The sequence below is a fragment of the Chrysemys picta genome, chromosome 16, assembly GCF_011386835.1.
Source record: "Chrysemys picta bellii isolate R12L10 chromosome 16, ASM1138683v2, whole genome shotgun sequence".
Classification (NCBI taxonomy): Eukaryota; Metazoa; Chordata; order Testudines; family Emydidae; genus Chrysemys; species Chrysemys picta.
In genome coordinates, this window is record NC_088806.1 from 2,234,269 (window position 1) to 2,257,497 (window position 23,229).

Here is a 23,229-nt window from a genome sequence, read left to right on the forward strand (position 1 = left end):
GAGAGCGCCCCCTGCTGAGCCCCCCGCCCCGCTCCCTGCCCCACAGCGCCCCCTAGCGCCGCCCTGGGGCCAGCCCCGCCTACCAGGGGAGAGCACCCCCTGCTGCCCCGCCCCGCTCCCTGCCCCACAGCGCCCCCTAGCGCCGACCTCTGACCAGCCCCGCCTGCCAGGGGAGAGCGCCCCCTGCTGAGCCCCCCGCCCCGCTCCCTGCCCCACAGCGCCCCCTAGCGCCGCCCTGGGGCCAGCCCCGCCTACCAGGGGAGAGCACCCCCTGCTGCCCCGCCCCGCTCCCTGCCCCACAGCGCCCCCTAGCGCCGACCTCTGACCAGCCCCGCCTGCCAGGGGAGAGCGCCCCCTGCTGACTCCCCCCCCAGGCACCAGTGAAAGGGAGACGATAGAGGCCACTGTGTGTGTCTCTCTGCGTGTCTGTGTGTGTGTCTCTCTGCGTGTCTGTGTGTGTGTCTGTGTCTCTGTGTGTGTGTGTCTGCGTGTCTCTGTCTCTCTTTTTGTGGTCCTGTGTGTGTGTGTGTGTCTGCATGTCTCTGTGTGTGTCTCTCTGCGTGTCTGTGTGTGTGTCTGTCTCTGTGTGTGTGTGTGTCTGCGTGTCTCTGTCTCTCTCTGTGTCTCTGTGTGTGTGTGTGTCTGCGTGTGTCTGTGTGTGTCTCTGTATTTGCTGCCCCCTGCTGGCTGCTCCATCCCCCGCCCTTCCCTCTCGCATACTAGACGGACTCACAACCGCTCCTGTATGTCACGGGACCCCCCCGCCACTTTGTGGACTCCCTGTAGACCCCCCCTCCCCACGGACCTTCCACCCAGCCCTTAAGAGGGGCAATTGCCCTGGGAGGGGGGCAGAGGCCCCCCCAATATTCCTGAGTTCTTCCAAACCCCTGTTATCGCCTGTCAAGGGGAGAGGGGAAGGGATGGGAGACCCCCCCCTGCAGCTATGGCTCTCTCTTCCACCCCACCCCACCCCACCCGGGGCGGCGGGGGACTGTAGGTAGTTATCGCGGATATGGCTGGTGGCCAGATTGGCTAGCGGGGTGTAGCCAGGTGACGCTCCTCCCGTCATGGCTGGGAAAATATTGAACCGGGGAGGGAACCCAGGAGTCCTGGCTCCCAGCCCCCCTGCTCTAACCCACCAGCCCCCACTCCCCTTCCACAGCCAGGGAGAGAACCCAGGAGTCCTGGCTCCCAGCCCCCCCGCTATAATCCACCAGCCCCCACTCCCCTCCCAGAACCGGGGAGAGAACCCAGGAGTCCTGACTTTAGGAAGGGAATGGGGTGCAGTGGGTTATAGCAGGAGTGGGGGATGGGTGGGCCGGGAATCCGGACTCCTGGGTTCCATCACCAACTCTGGGAGGAGTGCAGGGTCTGTTGATTAGAGGTGTGGAGAATTGGGAGCCAGGACGCCTGGGTTCTCTCCCCAGCTCTGAGAGGGAAGTGGGGGCTGGTGGGTCAGAGCAGGGGGGGCTGGGAGCCAGGACGCCTGGGTTCTCTCCCCGGCTCTGGGAGGGGAGTGGGGGCTGGTGGGTCAGAACGGGGGGGGGCTGGGAGCCAGGACTCCTGGGTTCCCTCCCCGGTTCTGGGAGGGGAATGGGGGCTGGTGGGTTAGAGCAGGGGGGCTGGGAGCCAGGACTCCTAGGTTCTCTCCACGGCTCTGGGAGGGGAGTGGGGGCTGGTGGGTTAGAGCAGGGGGGGCTGGGAGCCAGGACTCCTGGGTTCTCTCCCCGGTTCTGGGAGGCAGGCGACACATGGCAGAGGACCCGAGTCAGAGAATTAAAAACCTCGGCCAACGCCTGGCCTAAGGGGAACAGAAAGTAGCTTTGACCCCCCACCCTCCATCCACACATATTCCCCCCTCCCTCCGCCACTAAACAATAAAATACAACAGGTGTCCATCAAGCATTGACTCCCCCCCCAGCATGTATCTCTCCCCCCCCCCCCCCCGCGCGATTGTCCTGGAGTCTCGATCCAGATTCCTCGTGACTGGCTTTGTCTCCTGTTGTTGCAGGGCTACATCCTACAGTATTTGGCATGTTGGAGTGGGAGGGGCTGGTGGGAAAAGGGGGCGGAGTTTCTGGTTGCCCCTCACTTTCCCTCCCCCCCACATTGGTGTCTCATTTCCATCGAAACGGGGAAGAAATCCGGAATGGCTGGCTCTCTTTTTCCCCCCTTTGTGAAATGTCACCCCCTAGTGGTCGAAGAAGGTATGACGCCAGAGAAGGTGACGTCTAGAACATTCTCTCCTGATGCAACAGTGTTGCCCCCTAGTGGGGAGAAAGGGTATCAACTAGATGGCGGCAGATAGACCCATCTTTCCCCCCCAGTGTGACAACGTCACCCCCTGCTGGTGGGAAAGAGGAACACGCTGTCTTTTTATTGCAAGGGAAAGTGGCGTATGTAATAGCCTCTCCCAACATGACCGTGTCACCACTTGGTGGTCTCACGCCAGGGGGCGATGGCCCGATGTCTCCATCCTCCGCTGGAAGAGGGCAGGATACCCTTTTTATTATTATTATTATTGCAAATGGAAGGTCTCGCCTGGAACATCCTTCCCCGATGCGACCCAGCGGTTGAAAAGCGTATCGTCCATTGTGCAACGGAAGGGGATTTTCTAACAGTCTTTCCCAATGTCGCCCTCCGCTGGTGGGAAAAGGCGTCGCACCCTTATTGCTGAAAAGGAAGCTGGCATAGATCAGAACTTTTCCCAATGTCACCACCTGTTGGCCAAACAGGGAATCACGCTCTCAGCTGGTATGGAAGACCATATATATATATATCTATATATATATATATACACGCGCACACCCCTAATTCTTTCTCCAGCAGGGCAATGTCGCCCTCCCAGTGGTGGCAAAGGGTATTACACCCTCGATGGCATTTTTTTTCTGAGGTCCAGAGGTTGAATGTAGGTAGGCAGGCATCCTGAGCAGAAGGGGGCAGAGCGGGAACGTGCGTGGGAGGGGCATTGCTGGAGTGGTGCCGACGCCCCTCCCTGGCCTCGGGGTTACGTCGCCTTGCGGGGCTTGGCTGTCTCTTTGCTGGGGGCCCCGGCCTCATCTGATTTCTGGGGCGCCGAGGGGTCCACCACGTTATGGAGTGACGGCTCGCGGTACATGGCCACTGTGGGGAGGGAGAGAGACACACGGAGAAGAAAGAAGTGAGGGATAGCACGGGATTGGCTGCTCCAGCCGCCCTACCACACAGAAAGACACCGGGGGTGTGGGGGGGTGTCTCTATTTTACATCCCCCATTGCTTCCCCTAGCCCCCGCCCCATTGTTCCTGCTTCCCCCACTCACCTTCCAATAGCTTGGGCAGGAAGTGGGCGGCGGCTTTGGTCTTCTTGACTCGGTTTCCCTTCATGGGCTGGCCTTCTTTGTTGATGCCCAGGTACCAGGAGCGGCCGGATTCGCGCTGGCGGTACAGGGTGGAGGAGTACATGACGTAGTAATTCTCGAAGACGCACTCCTTAAACCGGCACTCGGCGGTGAAGTGAGCCTGGGAGAGGGAGGGAGGGAGAGAAATGGGGTGTGAGTGAGAAAGAAAGAAAGAACGATGTGTGGGGGGGGTGTAATGCCCAACTGTGGGCAGTAGAGGGCAGTGCCCCCCCTTCCCCCCCCCCGCTCTTGTCTTTCAGCAGGGAGGCAACGGGTCTCAGAGCTGCGCCTTGCCTCGGACGCCTGGGTTTCACCAGGGCCACCGCTGACTGCCAGGGGAGAGCGCCCCCTGCTGAGCCCCCCCGCCCCGCTCCCTGCCCCACAGTGCCCCCTAGCGCCATCCTGGGGCCAGCCCCGCCTGCCAGGGGAGAGCACCCCCTGCTGAGCCCCCCGCCCCGCTCCCTGCCCCACAGCGCCCCCTAGCGCCATCCTGGGACCAGCCCCGCCTGCCAGGGGAGAGCGCCCCCTGCTGCCCCCGCCCCGCTCCCAGCCCCACAGCGCCCCCTAGCACCGCCCTGGGGCCAGCCCTGCCTGCCAGGGGAGAGCGCCCCCTGCTGCCCCCGCCCCGCTCCCAGCCCCACAGCGCCCCCTAGCGCCGCCCTGGGGCCAGCCCTGCCTGCCAGGGGAGAGCGCCCCCTGCTGAGCCCCCACCCCGCTCCCTGCCCCACAGCGCCCCCTAGCGCCGCCCTGGGACCAGCCCCGCCTGCCAGGGGAGAGTGCCCCCTGCTGCCCCCGCCCCGCTCCCTGCCCCACAGCGCCCCCTAGCGCCGCCCTGGGGCCAGCCCCGCCTGCCAGGGGAGAGCGCCCCCTGCTGAGCCCCCCGCCCCGCTCCCTGCCCCACAGCGCCCCCTAGCGCCGCCCTGGGGCCAGCCCTGCCTGCCAGGGGAGAGCGCCCCCTGCTGAGCCCCCACCCCGCTCCCTGCCCCACAGCGCCCCCTAGCGCCGCCCTGGGACCAGCCCCGCCTGCCAGGGGAGAGTGCCCCCTGCTGCCCCCGCCCCGCTCCCTGCCCCACAGCGCCCCCTAGCGCCGCCCTGGGGCCAGCCCCGCCTGCCAGGGGAGAGCGCCCCCTGCTGCCCTCGAAAGGAAGCTCTGAGCTACTTTGACCCCAATTAACTTTGGGAAGAGCCCGGCTATTGCATCACGGCTTGGGGCCAGGGTCGAAGTGTCCTGACTGCGCTAGGGTGTCCGGGCTGCAGCGGGGGCGGGGGGCTGGCTCGCCGGCAGGGAGGTGAATATTCCACAGACCTGGGGGGGTTAAGGGCAGCTGGGTTTGAGGGGTTGTGAATTATGCAGTCCATCTGTGTGTGAGAGACACAGGAGGAAGGGGGTGTGATTTCAGAGAAAGAAAGAAAGAAAGAAAGAAAGAAAGAAAGAAAGAAAGAAAGAAAGAAAGAGGGGTGTATGGGGAAGGGAGAAAGAATGGATGGATGGATGGATGGATGGATGGATGGATGGATGGATGGATGGGGAAGGCATCTATGGGGCTGGATGATAATTAGGTAGATGGGGTGTATGGGGCTGGCTGGCTGGATAGAAGGGGTATGTGGGGATGGATTTTCCCTGTCAGTGTCACGTTCACCATGATTTTCACTATCAGCGCCACGTTCACCATGATTTTCACTACCAGGACCACGTTGACCATTATTTCGACTATCATCACCACAGTCACAGTTATTTTCCCTGTCAGCACAACGATCACCATTAGTTTCACTATCAGCACCATGTTCCCTGTTATTTTCACTATCCGTGCCACATTCGCCATTATTTTCAGTAGAAGCACCACGCTCACAGTTATTTTCACTAGAAGCACCACATTCACCATTATTTTCACTAGAACCACCATGTTCAGTTATTTTCACCGTCAGCACCAGGTTCACCATTATTTTCCATATCAGTTCCACTTTCACTGTTATTTTCACTATCCATACCAGGTTAAGTCTTATTTTCACTATCTGTGCCACATTCACCATTATTTTCACTATAAGCACAACGATCAGTTACATTCCATGTCAGCACCACATTCACGATTATTTTCATTATCAGCTCCACAGTCACCATTATTTTCACTACCAGCACCACATTCACCATTACTTTCCCTGTCGGTGTCACGGTGCTACGTTCACCATTGCTTTCCCTCCCATCCCACTATCCCCTGCCCACACCGAAAGCTCAGCGCGCCCGTGGCCTGCTCCCCAGCTTTCGCAGACCTCCACAGTGCACCATGGCTGGGGAGAGGCGGGGGGCCTGGCGGGAGAATCACCTTCACCTGTGCGATGGAGAGTGACAGGGAAAGTGAGTCAGAAAGACACGGCCAGACAGGCGTGCTTGGGCCTAGACAGACAGACAGATGTGCATGGGGGACAGGCAGACAGAACAGCGTACGGGGATGGCTGATGGTGCATCTCTCTCCCTGGTTGCAGGTGGGGATTTTCTTGGTCTCTCCCAGGGGTTCCCTAAAAATCAGGCCAGCTGCTAAATTTAATTCAGCATCGGCGGGAGGGGGGAGGATACGCCAAGGGGGAGGAAGGGCCCTGGTACCATGGGGCCTGAAGAAGGGGATTGTGTGGGGCAGAGTTAGGAGGGGGCACTCCTATTCCAGAGCACCCCACATGGGGAAAAGTGGGGGGCTGTTTTGCGGGGGTGGGGATACCTGACAAGAATGGAGGGACCCCTCTCCACTGCCCCACCTACTGGCAGAGAGCAGATATTGCACCCCATTAGCTATGATCAGCCCGCCCCTCCAGGGCTCACCCAGTGATCCCACCGCTAACACCAATGGACGCTCTGATCTGCCTCCCTAGGGATGCACTGTCATGACCCACCACTAAATCCACCCTGCAGGCAGCGCCCCCTGCTGGAAGAAAGAGGATCATGCACCCTATTGGCCACTCCACCACGCTGGGACCCAGGGCACATACACAACCCTTAGATCCCACTGCTAACACTAACGGTCAGTTTAGTCAGGAGGGAGGGCCGGGCGGAGGCGGGGGGGAATGACACTCACGGAGGTATAGAGGTAGCCCTCTGCATTCATGGCGATATACTGCCCCGACTTGGTACCCTGGATGGCAACCACGCGCAGTCCCACGGGGATCAGGTTAAAGAGAGCTGTGGGAGATGAGAGAGACAGACAGCGAGGCGTCAGCGCTCACACAAGCAGCAGGTGGGACTGGGACATGGGGGCCTGTCCCCTCTAGGGGGTGTCGGCTCCCACCCGGCCCCAGGCGGGGACTGTCTGGCTCGGGGGGGCGGGGAAGGGGGCAGGGGCCTGTCCCCTCTAGGGGGCGCCGGCTCCCACCCGGCACCAGGTGGGGACTGGTTGGCTCAGGGGGGCAGGGAATGGGGCAGGGGCCTGTCCCCTCTAGGGGGCGCCGGCTCCCACCCGGCACCAGGCGGGGACTGGCTGGCTCAGGGGGGCGGGGAAGGGGGCAGGGGCCTGTCCCCTCTAGGGGCGCCGGCTCCCACCCGGCCCCAGGGCGGGGACTGGCTGGCTCAGGGGGGCGGGGAATGGGGCAGGGGCCTGTCCCCTCTAGGGGGCGCTGGCTCCCACCCGGCCCCAGGGCGGGGACTGGCTGGCTCAGGGGGGCAGGGAATGGGACAGGGGCCTGTCCCCTCTAGGGGGTGTCGGCTCTCACCCGGCCCCAGGGCGGGGACTGGCTGGCTCAGGGGGGCGGGGAATGGGACAGGGGCCTGTCCCCTCTAGGGGGTGTCGGCTCCCACCCGGCCCCAGGGCAGGGACTGGCTGGCTCAGGGGGGCGGGGAATGGGGCAGGGGCCTGTCCCCTCTAGGGGGTGTCGGCTCTCACCCGGCTCCAGGGTGGGGACTGGTTGGCTCAGGGGGATGGGGAATGGGGCAGGGGCCTGTCCCCTCTAGGGGGCGCCGGCTCCGATCCCCACTGCCCGATTTTGCAGAAGCTCTGCCTGGATCCTGGGCTCCTGGGTTCTTCCCCATGCCGAACCCCTCCCCCATTCCGCTTTAGAGCCGGATTTATTTTTCCTTCCCGTCATCCCTTCTCGGGGGCGGGTGAGCTCTGCTTCCTAGACGTTAATCCCCTTCTTTGCAATCCCAGATGAATATTCTGGACTCGCCCTGACCGGAGACAGCTGGGAGCGGGAGGGGGATGGGTGGGATTAGATCAAGGCAGAATTTACCCATCTTCTCTATGCACATAATGTGCTGCCCCCTAGAGGGGACAGACCCCCTCCCCCATTCCCCGCCCCCCTGAGCCAGCCAGTCCCTGCCCTGGGGCTGGGTGGGAGCCGGCGCCCCCTAGAGGGGACAGGCCCCTCCCCCATTTCTGCCCCCCTGGGCCAGCCAGTCCCCGCCTTGGGTCCTAGGGGGAAAGGTGGCATGGGAGGGCCAGGATGTAGGAAGCCTCCTCTGCCCCCCACAGTACAGAGCCCCCCGCAGGCCCCCCATCCCGTTCCCTGCCATTTGGGAGGTCCCCCAACTGGCCTAACCCTGCATAACCCCTCGGCCTTGCCCGGGCATCACTCACTGAAGCTGTTGGTGTCTTCTTTTGTCCCGTCGATGCTCCCGTCTGGGTGCATCCGGAGGTAGAAACCGTGTCTGCAGAGGAGCTTGGTCACGATGCCCTTCAGCTGCGGTTCTGTGGACGGAGGGATACAGGGATGGGGGGGGGGGGGGGCGAAGAAAGGACAGAAAGTAGATTATTCACCAGCCAGGAGGAAGCCCTCCCTTATTACCTTCCTTAAGGCTAAGCAAAAGCACAGGGAACTTTTAACTCTGGAAATATCGAATTTTTATGAAAAACCTCAAGCAACTCCCAAACAAATCTTTGGTAAGACTGAGAAAGTATTGGTAATTTCGAATCAATAAAGAGATTTTCGTTAAAACAAATCTAAGGAAATTCCCAAACAAAAACTTTGTTAGGATGGGGAAAGTGCCAGTACTTTAAAATCAATAAATACATTTTTTTTGTATGAAAAAACTCCAGCAATTAACAAACAAATCTCTGGTAAAACAGAGAAAGTATTTATCAAGAGATTCGCATAAAAAAATCTAAGACAATATTCAAACAAAAGCTTTGCTAAGATTCAGAAAGTGTCTGTAGTTTTTAATCCATAAATACAATCTTTTGTCTGAAAAGATGAGGCCAAACCAAAAACCCCATGAATGTTTCCTAAATATCAGTTACTATACAATTTCACATGAAAAACAAAGAAAATCCCCAGAGAAAAACACTTTGTTGGAAAGTAGCAGTAATTTAAAATCAATAATTACAGATGCTCATAAGAAAAACTAAGGACATCCAACAAAACACTTTGTTAAGGCCGAGGAAGTAACAGTAACTTTAAATCAATAAATATAAACTTTTATATGAAAAACTAAGGCAATTCCGAACCAAAAACATTGTGAACGTTGACAAAATATCAGTCATTATAAATCGATACATAAAGACAAGGAATTTCACACAAAAACTGAAGAGATGCCCAGGCAAAACCAAACCCAAACCTTTGTGAAGACAGGGAAAGTATCAGCAACTTTCATATGAAAAAAAAAAAAAAAACTTCCCAACAAAAAAATGGGATATCCTTAGTTTTACATCTGTTAAAGGTGAGAAACTAAAGATATTCCAGATGAAAACATTTGTTACAGAAAGTATCTGTAGCTATCACACTGTAAATATCAACTTTTATTTGAAAAACTTAGCAAATTCCCTGATCAAAAAAACTTTGTTAAGCCGGACTTGGAGCTCACTAAATATTGGAAGTGGTAAAAGAGAATTGAATGAGAGATTATTTTAGTTCTGACAGTGATAGATAGATAGATAAATAGAGGGGGTGGATGGGGATGGATGGGGATAGATAGATAGATAGATAGATAGATAGATAGATAGATAGATAGATAGATAGATAGATAGATAGAGGGGGTGGATGGGGATAGATAGATAGATAGATAGATAGATAGATAGAGGGGGTGGATGGGGATACATAGTGTCACAGAGTGTGGGGGGACACAGGGCCCTGCACCCCCGGCTTCCTGCGATTCACCATGACTCTCAGCCAGCCAGTAAAGCAGAAGGTTTATTTGGATGACAGGAACACAGTCCAAGACAGGTCTTGCAGGCACAGACCACAGGATCCCCTCAGTTACGTCCATCTTGGGGTCCCAGGGCGCCCCAGCCCCATTGGGAGGTCAGAGCCCTGTCTGCCTCCCAGCCACATCACCAGCCAGCTCTGAAACTCTCCCTTCAGCGACCCCTCCCACAGCCTTTGTTCAGTCTCCCGGGCAGAGGTGTCACCTGGCCTCTAACCCCTTCCTGGGTTCTCATGTTACCATAGGGTTACCATATTTCAACAATCAAAAAAGAGGACGGGAGGAGCCCCGCCCTAGCCCCGCCCCTGTCCTGTCCTAGCCCCGCCCCTGCCCCTTCCACTCCCTCCCACTTCCTGCCCCCTCAGAACCCCCAACCCTCCCCCCCACTCCTTGTCCCCTGACTGCCCCCCAGGACTCTACCCCCTCCCTAAGCCTCCCTGCCTCTTGTCCCCTGACTGCCCCCTCCTGAGACCTTCCCCACATCCTAACTGGCCCCCTAGGACCCTACCCCCTACCTGTCCCCTGACTGCCCCAACCCTTATCCACACCCCCACCCCCTGACAGCCCCCCCCAGAACTCCTGACCCATCTAAACCCCTCTGCTCCCTGTCCCCCCCCCCCCTCCTGGGACCCCTGCTCCTAACTGCCCTCCAGAACCCCACCCCCTACCTAAGCCTCCCTGTTCCTTATCCCCTAACTGCCCCTTCCTAAGACCCCTCTCCCTAACTGCCCCCCAGGACCCTACCCCCTACCTGTACCCTGACTGCCCAAAACCTTATCCACCCTCCCCCAGAAAGCCCCCCCGAACTCCTGACCCCCCCGCTCCTTGTCCCCTGACTGCCCCCTCCTGGGACCCCTGCTCCTAACTGCCCCCCAGAACCCCACCCCCTACCTAAGCCTCCCTGTGCCTTGTCCCCTAACTGCCCCCTCCTGAGACCCTCCCACCTGTACCCTGACTGCCCAAAACCTTACACCCCCAACCCCCAGACAGCCCACCCGAACTCCTGACCCATCCAACCCTCCCCCCTGCTCCCTGTCTCTTGACTACCCCCCCCGAACCTCTCTGCCGCTTCTCTGGCCCCCGGCCCCCTTACTGTGCTGCAGAGCAGTGCGCTCGGCAGGGGGAGGGGAGCAGGGTCGGAGCTCCAGACTGCCGGAGGCCGAGGCGAGGGCCGGCAATCTGCGAATGCAGCGGGGGGGGGGGGGGGGAGGGATGGAGAGAGAGGAGGGGACTGGTCTCAAGTTTCAGGGGAGAGGAGGGGGAAGTGAAGGAAGGGCTCTGGCTGCCGGAGCACGATCCGGCCGGCTGCCCCGTAAGCCGCTCACGCTCTGCATGGGGGGGAAGTCCGGACATTGACAAATTCCCCGCGGACGCTATTTTTAACTTAAAAAAGCCAGACATGTCCGGGGGAATCCGGACGAATGGTAACCCTATGTTACATGCTCAGGTATTCTCCGTCGGTCAGTCTCCCATCCCCCAATGCAGACTATCCTAGCCACACTCCCCTGTCAGCATTCACAGCCCACAGTGAGAACAGGCCCAGTTCGTCACATCTCCCCCCTTCGAGACCGAACTGAGCAGGGTCACTTTAGCCAGTGACCTGGGGAAATTCAAACCTACCCCCGTTCCCATGGATGCCCCTGCATCCCTCCCATTCCTTGGTGAGAATTACACCAGGCCCCTCCAGTTTCACGCCCCCCTTAGGTCGGGGGTGCTCGATGGCACTCGCAGTTCGCATGTGGGAAGGTTTATGCGGCCTGTGCCCTTTCCCCACCCCAATACCCCTGGGGTGCCAACTGGGCTGTGGTCTTCTCCCAGCGCTCCAGTCTGGAGGTCGGTGATTTGGGCTCTCTTGGTTCAGAGTGTAGATCAATCTCTGATAATTTTCATATGACTTTACATTGTGCCTCTTCATATAACCTTGTGGTGGGTCTACCCACGTGTGACCTCTGTTTTCATGGAACTTCGTATCAAAGCCTCATTTAGAAACTTTGCATTGCCCTTGGTATAATATTATAGCCCCTCAGGATAGAATAAGATAGAAGAAAAATTTCTTTTTGCTGGGAGTAGAACAAGAGCTCTCCCCCCCCCCCCCCCGCACTCTTAATCAATTGCTCTGTTGAATGAATGAGGTGTGGCTGAGCAAGGCAGGGAAGGCAGCACCTCCAGACAGCCTCAACTGTTGGAGAGGGGCTGGGAGCCAGACCCAAGGACAATAAAACGTGTCAAGTGGGCTCATGAAAGACAAGCAGACATACTGACGGCCTGGGGGGTTAGAAGCAAGCACCTTCTTTTGGAAACACCCTCTTTGCAGCATTGGAACAACACTCAAAAGAAAGCAGCACAAAGGACCAATGGACACAGACACAGAGTTTGAATCTGGTCTAGATTTGCATGAGAGGAAAGCTGCTATAAAAGTGAGGTGTCTTGCAGAGGACCCCGGGTCTCGTCTTGTCAACATGGGAGCATCGATCCGGATCGGCAGAAGCCCGGCTCCACCCCCTCCCCCATCTAACTCACCTGGCCAGTGAAGTTAAGGGGAGCAACTAATTGGTAACAACAAGACGGAGTGTGTTTGTGTGTGTGTGAGTGTAAGTGTAATATATTATATGCATATAATACAGTGTTAATGAATACATGTATTACTAATAAATGTGGCGTTTTGCCTTATTCCCCCTGAAAAGATCCTGTGCAGTACTTTAAGTACAACAAGAGCCCCCCTTTTAACCTTGGCCACCCTCCGGAAAGGCTCCTCTCTGCTGGGCAAGGGTCCTAAAGCTGTTTTCCCCCTTGTCCCAGGCCTTCCTCCCCCTCTGACAGGGGTCACAGGATCCGCAGTACTGTCGGACAGTAACAAAGACCCCAGGCCAGTAAAAGCTCCGTAGCAGCCTCTGCTGGGTACGCCAGGTTCCCTGGTGCCCTGAGAGGGGAATGTCCTGGGCCCGGCACAGCAGCTGGCGGCGATACTTCTGGGGTACCACCAACTGCCTCCTGATCCCCCCGACTCCATTTTCCCTGGGGGAGCCCATTCTCGGTACAGGAACCCCTTCTCCCATAGGAACCTTTTCCGGCCACCTCTCCCCATGGTCTGTACCGCATTGAGGTCGGCCAGGTCCCTTATCTTCCGCAAGGAGGGATCTTTCTGCAACTCGTCCTGGAACTCAGCAGCTGGGACAGGGATGGCCACCTGCTCTCTCTTGCCGGCTGGGTCTGAAGCCGCAGCCTCCCTGAGCCGTGTCCCTGGGTGTTCCCTCCCAACCAGGTTAGGGTCCTGCGGCTCGGGCAATGCACCCTCCCCAAGGTCAGGGCGCAGTGCCCCTCGCCGGCTCTGACTACGGGTCACAACCAGGGCACCCTGGGGGTTGCTTGGCCAGTCCTCCAGGTCCCCCCGCATCAACACCTCATTGGGCAAATACGGGTGTACCCCCATGTCCTTGGGGCCCTCCTTGGCCCCCCACTTCAGGTGTACCCTCACCACAGGCACCTTGAATGGGGTCCCACCCACCCCCGTCAGGGTCAGGTAGGTGTCGGGCACCACCCGATCTGACTCCGGAACCTTTCCCGGTACATCTCGGGAGTCAGCCCAAACTCACGTAGCAGGGCCTTTTTGAATAGTTCGTAGTCCCCTTTCTCCGCCCCTTCCAGTTGGCGGTACAATGCCACGGCTTTGGGGTCCAGTAAGGGGGTGAAAACCCGGAGTCTGTCCGCAGGATCAACCCGGTGCAGCTCGCAGGCCGTCTCAAAGGCATCCAGGAAGTCATCCATGTCCTCCCCCTCCTTACGTGGGGCCAGGATGCACTTATCAAAGCTCCGTGCAGTCCTGGGTCCCCCCTTGCTCACCGCAGCCGGGGGTTCGCTGCCCCTCAGTCTCGCCAGCTCCAGTTCATGCTGACGTTGGTTCTCCTTCTCTTCCCGCTCCTGCTTCAGTTCTTGCTGCCTTAACTCGAGCTCCTTCAGTCTCATCTCCCATTCATATTCCAGCCGCATCCGCTCCCGGGACGGGGAGCTCCGCCGGGACGATCCCCTGCTGGCCGCTGGGGTCAGGGTGCCCTCGGTATTCGCTGGGCTTCCCCCAACCCCTCCCCTAGGTATAGGTAGGCAGGGTCTCGGGATGTCCTCGGCAGCAGTCTGACCCCTCCCAGCCATGTCAGGGCCTGGGGCCCACGCTGCATCCACCGGGCGGCTTCCCTCAGGGACAGGGCTCGGTTCATCCAAGCGATCCCTCTCCTCCAGCCGGGCAATGAGCTGTTCTTTGGTGGACCTCCCAATGCGCAGCCCCCTCTGCCTGCACAGCTCCACCAGGTCGCTCTTAAGGCGTTTAGCATCCATCCTCCTGCTGGCCACTCGCCGGCCTGTGCTCTCCGCTTTCCACCGTTCCAGGGGGACCCCTAGTGCGCCAGCCCTTCTTCAGGTCACCCCCTCTCTGCCAGGGTCGAGGTGCAGACTCCTCCGCCCCGGGACCGCTCGCTGCGATCCCCCGGGGGACCCTGTTACTGCAAAAGTCCTTCTCTCTGGTCACACACTCCCAGGGGTCAATCACCCCCTGAACCGTCTCTCTCTGACGCTTCAGCCCACCTGGTCCCCGTCAATCCCCCTTCGTTTTACTGCTCCCCAGTCACTTACTGCAGGACGCGCCGTCCACGGGGTGCAGTAGATCCCACCGCTGCCACCAGTTGTCACGGAGTGTGGGGGGACACAAAGCCCTGCACCCCCGGCTTCCTGCGATTCACCGTGACTCTCAGCCAGCCAGTAAAGCAGAAGGTTTATTTAGACGACAGGAACACAGTCCAAGACAGGTCTTGCAGGCACCGACAACAGGGACCCCCCTCAGTTAGGTCCATCTTGGGGTCCCAGGGGCACCACAGCCCCATTGGGGGGCAGAGCCCCGTCTGCCTCCAAGCCATCTCTCCAGGCAGTTCCTCAAACTCCCCCCTCAGCGACCCCTCCCACAGCCTTTGTTCAGTCTCCGGGCAAAGGTGTCACCTGGCCTCTAACCCCTTCCTGGGTTCTCATGTTACATGCTCAGGTATTCTCCCTCGGTCAGCCTCCCATCCCCCAGTGCAGACCGTCCTAGCCACACTCCCCTGTCAGCATTCACAGACCACAGTAAGAACAGTCCCAGTTCGTCACATCCTTCACATTCCGTAGGAATTTGGGCCGTCGGATGCTGCAGCTGGGGGGAGGCCGTTCTCTGAATGCACATCAGGTGGGGAAACTGAGGCACGGGGACCTGATCTGACTTGCTCAGGGTCGCACAGAGGGTTTGGGGTGGAGCCGGGGAGAGAACCCAGGCGTCCGGGCTCCCAGCTCCCCCTGCTCTAACCCATCAGCCCCCACTCCCCTCCCAGAACCGGGGAGAGAACCCAGGCGTCCTGACTGGCAGCTTGCCCTGGTCTCACCACTAGGCCCCGCTCCCCCCCCCCAGTCCCTGGCAGAGGCCGCGTGTGCTGGAAGATGGATTGTTTGTGTTGCTGTGAAGGGCGCCGGAGTGAAATTACCTCTGACAGGGCCCCCCGTGGGACCTGGACAGGCAGCGGTGTGCAGAGCGCGGCTGGCAGATAAATAAAAGATGCACCATAGTTTCTTGCCTCTCTCCTGCTTTTAGCCCAGAATCCCGCAGGTCTCCACTGACACTCACCTCGCAATGGCCAGAGCCGGGGAGAGAACCCAGGAGTCCTGGCTCCCAGCCCCCCCTGCTCTAACCCACCAGCCCCCGCTCCCCTCCCAGAGCTGGGGAGAGAACCCAGGAGTCCTGGCTCCCAGCCCCCCTTGCCCTAACCCACCAGCCCCCACTCCCCTCCCAGAGCCGGGGAGAGAACCCAGGGATCCTGGCTCCCAGCCCCCCTGCTCTGACCCACCAGCCCCCACTCCATTCCCAGAGCCGGGGAGAGAACCCAGGAGTCCTGGCTCCCAGCCCCCCTGCTCTGATCCACCAGCCCCCACTCCATTCCCAGAGCTGGGGAGAGAACCCAGGAATCCTGGCTTCCAGCCCCCCCTGCTCTAACCCACCAGCCCCCACTCCCCTCCCAGAGCTGGGGAGAGAACCCAGGAATCCTGGCTCCCAGCCCCCCCTGCTCTAACCCACCAGCCCCCACTCCCCTCCCGGAACCGGGGAGAGAACCCAGGAGTCCTGACTCCCAGCCCTCCCTGCTCTAACCCACCAGCCCCCACTCCCCTCCCAGAGCTGGGGAGAGAACCCAGGAATCCTGGCTCCAGACCCCCCTGCTCTAACCACCAGCCCCCACTCCCCTCCCAGAAGCCGGGGAGAGAACCCAGGAGTCCTGGCTCCCAGCCCCCCCTGCTCTAACCCACCAGCCCCCACTCCCCTCCCAGAGCCGGGTGAGAGAACCCAGGAGTCCTGGTTCCCGGCCCCCCTGCTGGGTCACAGTTGTGTTGTGTGTATGGAGCAGGGTCTCTGTGTGTAGTAGTTCTGTGTGTGTCTGTGTGGGTTGAGGGGTGCAGTGGGTGGGTTTGTGTTGTTTTGTGAACACACATGGGCGTGTGTGTAACCATGAGGAGCGCGGACGGCTGTCTGGGGGTGCGTACGAGGCCGCGGGGCTAAGGGCCATTGTGACGCTGTCCCTGTGTGAGTGTGGGTGTGTATGGCAGTGGAGCAGGTGTCTTTGGCATGTAAGAGGAACATGCAGCCTGCGTGTGTATCTGTGCGCACAGCCTGCATGCGTGTGTATCTGTGCGCACAGCCTGCGTGCGTGTGTCCGTGCAGACACCGTGTGTGTGTGTATATCCGTACGCACAGCCCTCGTGTGTATCCGTGCATACAGCCTGCGTGTGTATCTGTGCGCACAGCCCGCATGCGTGTGTATCCGTGCGCACAGCCTGTGTGTATCCGTGCGCACAGCCCGTGTGCGTGTGTATCCGTGCGCACAGCCCGTGTGCGTGTGTATCCGTGCGCACAGCCTGCGTGTATCCGTGCGCACAGCCCGTGTGCGTGTGTATCTGTGCGCACAGCCTGCGTGTATCCGTGCGCACAGCCCGTGTGTGTGTGTATCCGTGCGCACAGCCCGTGTGCGTGTGTATCCGTGCGCACAGCCTGTGTGTGTATCTGTGAGCACAGCCCGCATGCGTGTGTATCCGTGCGCACAGCCTGCGTGTATCCGTGCGCACAGCCCGTGTGCGTGTGTATCCGTGCGCACAGCCCGTGTGTGTATCTGTGAGCACAGCCTGTGTGTGAGCCTGCAGGGTGCATGGGGCGCTCCACCGCCCCGGTGTTGGTATCCCAGGGCGTGGCACCGGGTGTTGGGTTGTTTAGCTCACACACAGCCCCCGCCCCCACACACACACACGCCTCAGCTTTGCTCCCTCCCCTGTCCTGGCCTGTTCCCAGCTGATCCCCCGGTGCCCCTGCCGGGTTGATTTATGGGAACACATTACACGGTGGATGCACCAATAATGATTTGCCTCCTGGCGGCGAGCAAAGGGTCACCGGCGCTACCTGTGTGTGTGTGGGGTCCCGGGGAGAGGAGTCCACTCGTGAAGGGTGCAGGAAGCCCAGCCCCACGGGGGAGCTCCCGAGGGGGTGGCGGGGGGCTCACGAGAAGACACCCCTGTGTAAGACAGGGACATGGGGGGGACCATCACCAGGAGGAGACCTGGCAGGACTGATTTGGGTTTCACCGGCACAGCCCCTCACCCCCCAGGGCAGGTTATGCCAGGATGATGGTGTAAACTGGCCCATTAAATCCCCTGCCCCCATCTGGGCTCCAATCAAAGCCTCCTGCCCCACTGGGGGCCGCACGAGACCCTCCCACTGGCCTTTCACCAGCCGGGAAACAGGGACACGGAGGGTTGGGCCTGGCTTGTCTCATGCCCGGGGAGAGATCCCAGGAGTCCTGGCTCCCAGCCCCCCTGCTCTAACCACCAGCCCCCACTCCCCTCCCAGAGCCGGGGAGTGCTCTAACCCACCAGCCCCCACTCCCCCCACAGAGCCAGGGAGAGAACCCAGGAGTCCTGGCGCCCAGCCCCCCTGCTCTAACCACCACCCCCACTCCCCTCCCAGAGCCGGGGAGAGAACCCAGCAGTCCTGGCTCCCAGCCCCCCCTGCTCTAACCACCAGCCCCCACTCCCCTCCCAGAGCCGGGGAGAGAACCCAGGAGTCCTGGCTCCCAGCCCCCGCTGCTCTAACCCACCAGCCCCCACTCCCCCCGCAGAGCCGGGGAGAGAACCCAGGAGTCCTGGCTCCCAGCCCCCTGGGGCTGCTGGAGTGAGTCAAACGCAAAGGGACGTCTTAATGGGCTGGGTTTGTATAATTCATAACCCGGCACCTGGCCTAAACGAAAGCTCTCGGGTCCATCCTGCAAGGCAGCCGGTTGTGTGTGTGCACCTTTGTACACGGGTGTTCTCCGCGCACGCCTGTCCAAGTGTGCTCACTCTGCGTGCCCACACCCGTCCACACGGGCTCTGTGCGCACGGAGCTGTACGCACGCTGCAGGGTGGCTGCTGTGGGCCCGTGTGCTGGGACGCATTGGGAGGGTGCGTTGGGGGGTTCGCTTGGGGTGTACGCGCACGTGTGTGTGTGTGTGTGTGTGTGTGTGTGTATCCCCCCTTCCTTTTATCTCCCCCCCCCATGACGCCTGATTGCACCTGGCCACGCTGTAATTCCACTAAATGCTCGCATCACCTCGGCCACCCCAGCGCCTTGCCCTGCTCCAGACCCCAGCAAGGGGTGCTGTGGGCTGCGGGTCGGGAGTGAGGGGCACTGGCAGAGCTGTGGGGGGCAGGGCTGGGCTAGCAGGGGCTGTGGGTCGGGAGTGAGGGGCACCGGCAGAGCTGTGGGGGGCAGGGCTGGGCTAGCAGGGGCTGCGGGTCGGGAGTGAGGGGCACCGGCAGGGAATTTCCCTGGCTAATGATCCATCCTCTCATTTCAAGTGCTCCCCCACCCCGCCTCAAACTTTGCTCCCCCATCCAGCTGCGCTCCCACAATGCCCTGTGCCTCTTAATGCATGCAAATGTATTTAAATGACTTTAATTTATTTTAATGTGCACACGCCTGGCCGTGCAAAGGGTTATTGGCTGGGGGGGGAGAAGGGGGGTGAGAAAAATCACTGGGGCTTATTCAGCTCCATGAATGGGATTCAGACAGGGATAAAAATTACAGGAGGGGCTGCGGGTCGGGAGTGAGGGGCACCGGCAGAGCTGGGGGGGCTGCGGGTCGGGAGTGAGGGGGCACTGGCAGAGCTGGGGGGGGCAGGGCCGGGCTGGCAGGGGCTGCGGGTCGGGAGTGAGGGGCACCGGCAGAGCTGGGGGGGCTGCGGGTCGGGAGTGAGGGGCACTGGCAGAGCTGGGGGGGGGCAGGGCCGGGCTGGCAGGGGCTGCGGGTCGGGAGTGAGGGGCACCGGCAGGGCTGGGCTAGCAGGGGCTGCGGGTCGGGAGTGAGGGGCACCGGCAGAGCTGGGGGGGGCAGGGCTGGCAGGGGCTGCGGGTCGGGAGTGAGGGGCACCGGCAGAGCTCGTGGGGGGGGAGGGGCAGCTCCCGGACTCCTGGGTCACTGCAGAGCACGTGGAGCTTGGCCGGTGGCCACGAGCACCTCCGTTGCCAGCAGCAAGGACGCAGGAGGAGAATGAGGGGAGGCCGAGGGCCAAGGTGGCACCAGGCCCAACGGGGAGTTCGGCGTAACCGCGGCGAGCAGTGGGGGAGGGGCAAGAAAGCGGAGCAGGGGGAGGGGGAGAGAAGCCGCGGATGCGGCAGGAGGCGCTAGAGGGGGGGATGGGTTTGGAGCAGGCTCTGGAATTCAAACCAGGCCTCACGGACCCAATATGGACCCTTCCCTGTGCCCTTCCCCCTCTAGGGGGCGCCTGCTCCCACCCGGCCCCAGGACGGGGACTGGCCGGCTCGGGGGGCGGGGGGGCGGGCGGGGAATGAAAGAAAAAGAAAGAACAGTGCAATGGAGGGAAAGACCGAAGGGCAGGAGAAGACCTGCCTGCCACCCGGACTCCTGGGTCCAATTGCTTGGGTTCGGGACCCCTGCCCCCCCGTCATGATGGTTCCCCAATATCACCGCAGCTCCCGTCCCCTCATCAACCCCCTGCCAGGAAAATCCCCAGGACTGGGCTATCCAAGGGGAAACAGTGCGTTGTGTGGAGCAGGGGGCGCTAAAGGCCGATACAGACCGGTCCATATAAACGCCGCCATGTTTGAAACCCAAATTACAGCCGTAAGTGATTGATTTCTCCACAGGAAACAATTCATCAGTGGAGGTTTCGACCAACAGGGGATTAGGGAGAGAACGCAAGAATCCTGGCTCCCAGCTCTAACCACCAGCCCCCACTCCCCTCCCAGAGCCGGGCAGTCCTGATCTCCATTGACCCAGATCTTGCAGTAGCACAGAGAGGCATAGCCCAATACAGGCCGGTCCATACATTTCCTCCAGGAATGGGGCCCGCTCTAGCCCCGTATAGACCAGTCTGTATAAAACATCAGGGGTGACTGAAAATCAAAGACACCACACAGCAGGTATATCACCGAGGGAACGGCGCAACATCAATACGTTTCATCCAGTGGGGAGCAATGAAGTCCTATATGGACCAGTCCATATTGACCCTACTGTGGTTTTAAACCCAAGAATCAGGGATGTTTGTTTATCTGAGGTAGACAACACTTTTTGTGCTCATTGGGGGTGGGGTGGGGGATTATTACCCAATATAGACCAGTCCATATAAACATCACCAGAGCTGCAAATGAAACACTCACTGGCATTTCTTACTCTGAAAACAACGATTCCGGGGCAACAAACCTTTTGGCCAGCAGAGGGCATTCTAGTTTAGATACAGCCCGGTCCATATACTGAAAGCATTCCACCTACCTACTCTGTCCCTCCCCGAATGGCACACACTATCCCGGCTCCTCCACTTCTAACCTGGGCAAAACACCCCCTGTCCCCCACGAGTGGTGGTCCATAAATAATATTGGTTTACGGTGCCCTCTGCTGTCAGCACCAGGCATTTCAAGGAAAGATGGTCAATATATGCCACATATTGCATGATCGGCTCTGTCACAGTGCCCCCTGCTGTTAGAACCAGGCATTGCAAGGTAAAACAGTCAATATTGAAGTCTATCACATGATCGGCTCTGTCACAGCATCCCCTGCTGTTAGCACCAGGCATTGCAAGGAAAGCAGGTCAATATATGCCACATATTGCATGTTTAACCTGTCACGGCACCCCCTGATGTTAGCACCAAGCATTCCAAGGAACGACGGTCAATATATGCAGTATATTGCATGATCGGCTCCGTCACCGTGCCCCCTGCTGTTAGCACCAGGCATTGCAGCCCGGGCATTAGCAGGAAATACCCCAAGCTCTGTACCGTGCCCCCTACCATTGGCAATAGGCCATTACAGGGCTATACGGCCCACACCCCGCCCCCCCTCGCCGCTCGGAAATCACTCACCGGGTGTTTTTTCCAGCCGGCCTTTCCGCCCACCGCAGAGCCGGACTTTGGAGATTAAAATGAGCAGCTGCTTCTGACAGAGGGATTTGGTGCCGCGGGGACAGACCTTTCTCTGTGCGGCCACGGGGCGGCTGGCGACGGGTTCCCGGATCTCCCGTTTCTGCCGGATCAAGGAGCTGGCCAACGCCGCCATGCTGCTCCGCCAGCCGGTGCCCCGCTCGAGGCGGTTTCACGCCGCGCTCATCCCCCCGAAGAGCCAAGCCATGGGGGGGGGGGATTATACCCACCCCTCCCTAGATAAATCTGGCTAGGGGCGAATTTAGCCCCCGGGGGGGTCGCTGGGTTCTTTCTCCCCTTTCCAACAGATCGGCCGAGAGCTTAATAAAGCTGAGTGTCTCCCCCCCACCCCTGCCGCCTCCCTGCCCCAACCAGGGGTGGTCAATTCTTTTTGTTGGTCACGGTGCGAACGTCTTGCTCAAGGTCCGGACTCCGGCGAGGACGAGAGACCAGGACGCTGCTCGGCATCGGCAAAATCGATTCCCTTCCAAAGTGACCAGCGGTCCAGATTTGGGGGGGTCTCCCGCGGTCCTGGCTCCACCCCCGTCTCTCCCCACACCGTAGCCTCCGGGATATTTCCAGGAAGCGCGGCGGGAGGCAGCCGAAAGAAATCAGCGCAAACTCGGTCTCCGAAAATCCCGCGCCGCCCCGGAGCTGGGTCGGCACCAGAAATGGAATGAGCTGGTGGCAAGATTCCTGGAGATCGAACTTCTTTTATTCCTCCGGGCACCGGGCGCCGGGCTCCGGAGAAGGCGGGGTGGGTGCATGGCCCCCCCCAAACAGACACACACAGCGCTACACCACCGCGGTTGTCCTTCAGCCGGCGAGGTTAATTCGTGGATAGCACAGGCTGCTGTGTATGTGTGTGTGTGTGAAACAGCAGAGAAGCGGAGGGGAGGGATGGAGGGATGGGAGAAGGGCGGGGATGGAGAGAGAGAATGAGACAGAGGGATGGCGAAAGACAACACACACACACACACACACACACGAACCTGTGGGCCCCCCCACCCCACCCTTGGGGAACCGTGGGAATTCCCCACGCCTGCCCCAAAGAATGGCTCTGTTCCAGGCCCTCCAGATTAGTATTGGGGAGCCCCCTCCCCATGTCTAGCTTAAAATTGGGGACCCCCATTTCCCCCTCAATGCTAGCTCAGTTCCAGTCTAGAAGTGGGGGCCGCTTGAGCCTCCAGGCTGGCTGAGACCACCTGCACCCCCCCCAGAGATGGGGTGTCTGTAGCAGGGTGTGGGGGATTTGGGGTCCCCCAAACAGCCATCTCCCCAGTGCAGCAGGCAATGGGAGAAGAATGATTGGGGTTCCTGCTCGCTCTGGGAAGCAGGAAGGGGGAGCTCCAGGTTTTGGGGTGTCTGCGCTCACCCCACAAAAAATGTCCAACAATTTAGCAGAGGGATTTGGGGGGCTGGGGAATCCCTGAGCTTCTTCCCCTCAAAATGGAGGACTGGAAGACACTTAAAAATGGTTACCCCCAAACCTTTTCCACCTGCCTGGATTTGGGGGTGTTTATCCTGCCCTGAAGAAAGCAGGATTGAGGGGGGCTGAGGTGCTAACCCAGCCCTGGGCTACCCCCAGCCCCTCACTCCCTTCCCGCAGCCCCCTGATAGCCCGGCCCTGCCCCCCCAGCTCTGCCTGTGCCCCTCACTCCCGACCCACAGGCCCTGCCAGCCCAGCCCTGCCCCCCCCCCCCAGCTCTGCCGGTGCCCCTCAATCCCGACCCGCAGGCCCTGCCAGCCTGGCCCCGCCCCCCCCAGCTCTGCTGGTGCCCCTCACTCCCGACCCGCAGCCCCTGATAGCTCTTTGCAGTGGGAGGGGCCCACCACAGAGAATACCCCAAAGGTGACCCCCCTACACACACACTCCCACAACACTTGGGGGAGGGGGCATGTAGGAGAGGGGGGAGGGAGGGGGCTGGAGCAGGGAGCCCCTGGCAGCCACCCCAAAAAAGTTTGACTCCAATGAGAGGTGGTGCAGCGAGATGGGAGGGGGATTATTCACCCCCCCCCCCCGCGCCTCCCCGCTCCGCCAATCCCTGGTTCCCTCCCCCCCCCACTCATTAAATGTCCTCGCTCCAGTGCCCAGCCGGGGGAAGAGGGGGAGGTGGCTGGTGACACAGGCCGGTGTCCCCCCCCCCCCGCCTCCCCCCGGAGCCCCAGCGGCGAAGGGTGACATTTGCCGGGTTCACTCGGCTGCTGCCTGGCTGGAAAAAAGCCCCCGGGTGGAGAGAAGCGGCGGTGGGGCGGGGGGGGGGCTC

At 60.1% G+C, this 23,229-nt stretch overlaps 1 protein-coding gene across 1 annotated transcript; it reads right to left on the bottom strand.

Annotated features, from left to right (window-relative positions):
- Nucleotides 1-1,953: 1,953 nt before the first annotated feature.
- FGF11 (fibroblast growth factor 11) lies at nucleotides 1,954-22,590 on the bottom strand. The gene is made up of 5 exons (XM_005314350.4): nucleotides 20,906-22,590; nucleotides 7,938-8,048; nucleotides 6,444-6,547; nucleotides 3,301-3,499; nucleotides 1,954-3,123 (listed from the first exon to the last, which is right to left on the bottom strand). Exons 1-5 carry the CDS (start codon nucleotides 21,096-21,098, stop codon nucleotides 3,008-3,010), a joined length of 723 nt encoding a protein of 240 aa, XP_005314407.1. The 5' UTR covers nucleotides 21,099-22,590; the 3' UTR covers nucleotides 1,954-3,007.
- Nucleotides 22,591-23,229: the final 639 nt, after the last annotated feature.

Coding starts and splice junctions, on each gene's coding strand:
- FGF11 (XM_005314350.4), bottom strand. CDS start 21,098: ATGGCGGCGTTGGCCAGCTCCTTGATCCGGCAGAAACGGGAGATCCGG. Junction 6,548..7,937: donor AGAAGACACCAACAGCTTCA/GTGAGTGATGCC, acceptor CATCTCCCACAG/CTCTCTTTAACCTGATCCCC. Junction 3,124..3,300: donor CCTGCCCAAGCTATTGGAAG/GTGAGTGGGGGA, acceptor CCCTCCCCACAG/TGGCCATGTACCGCGAGCCG.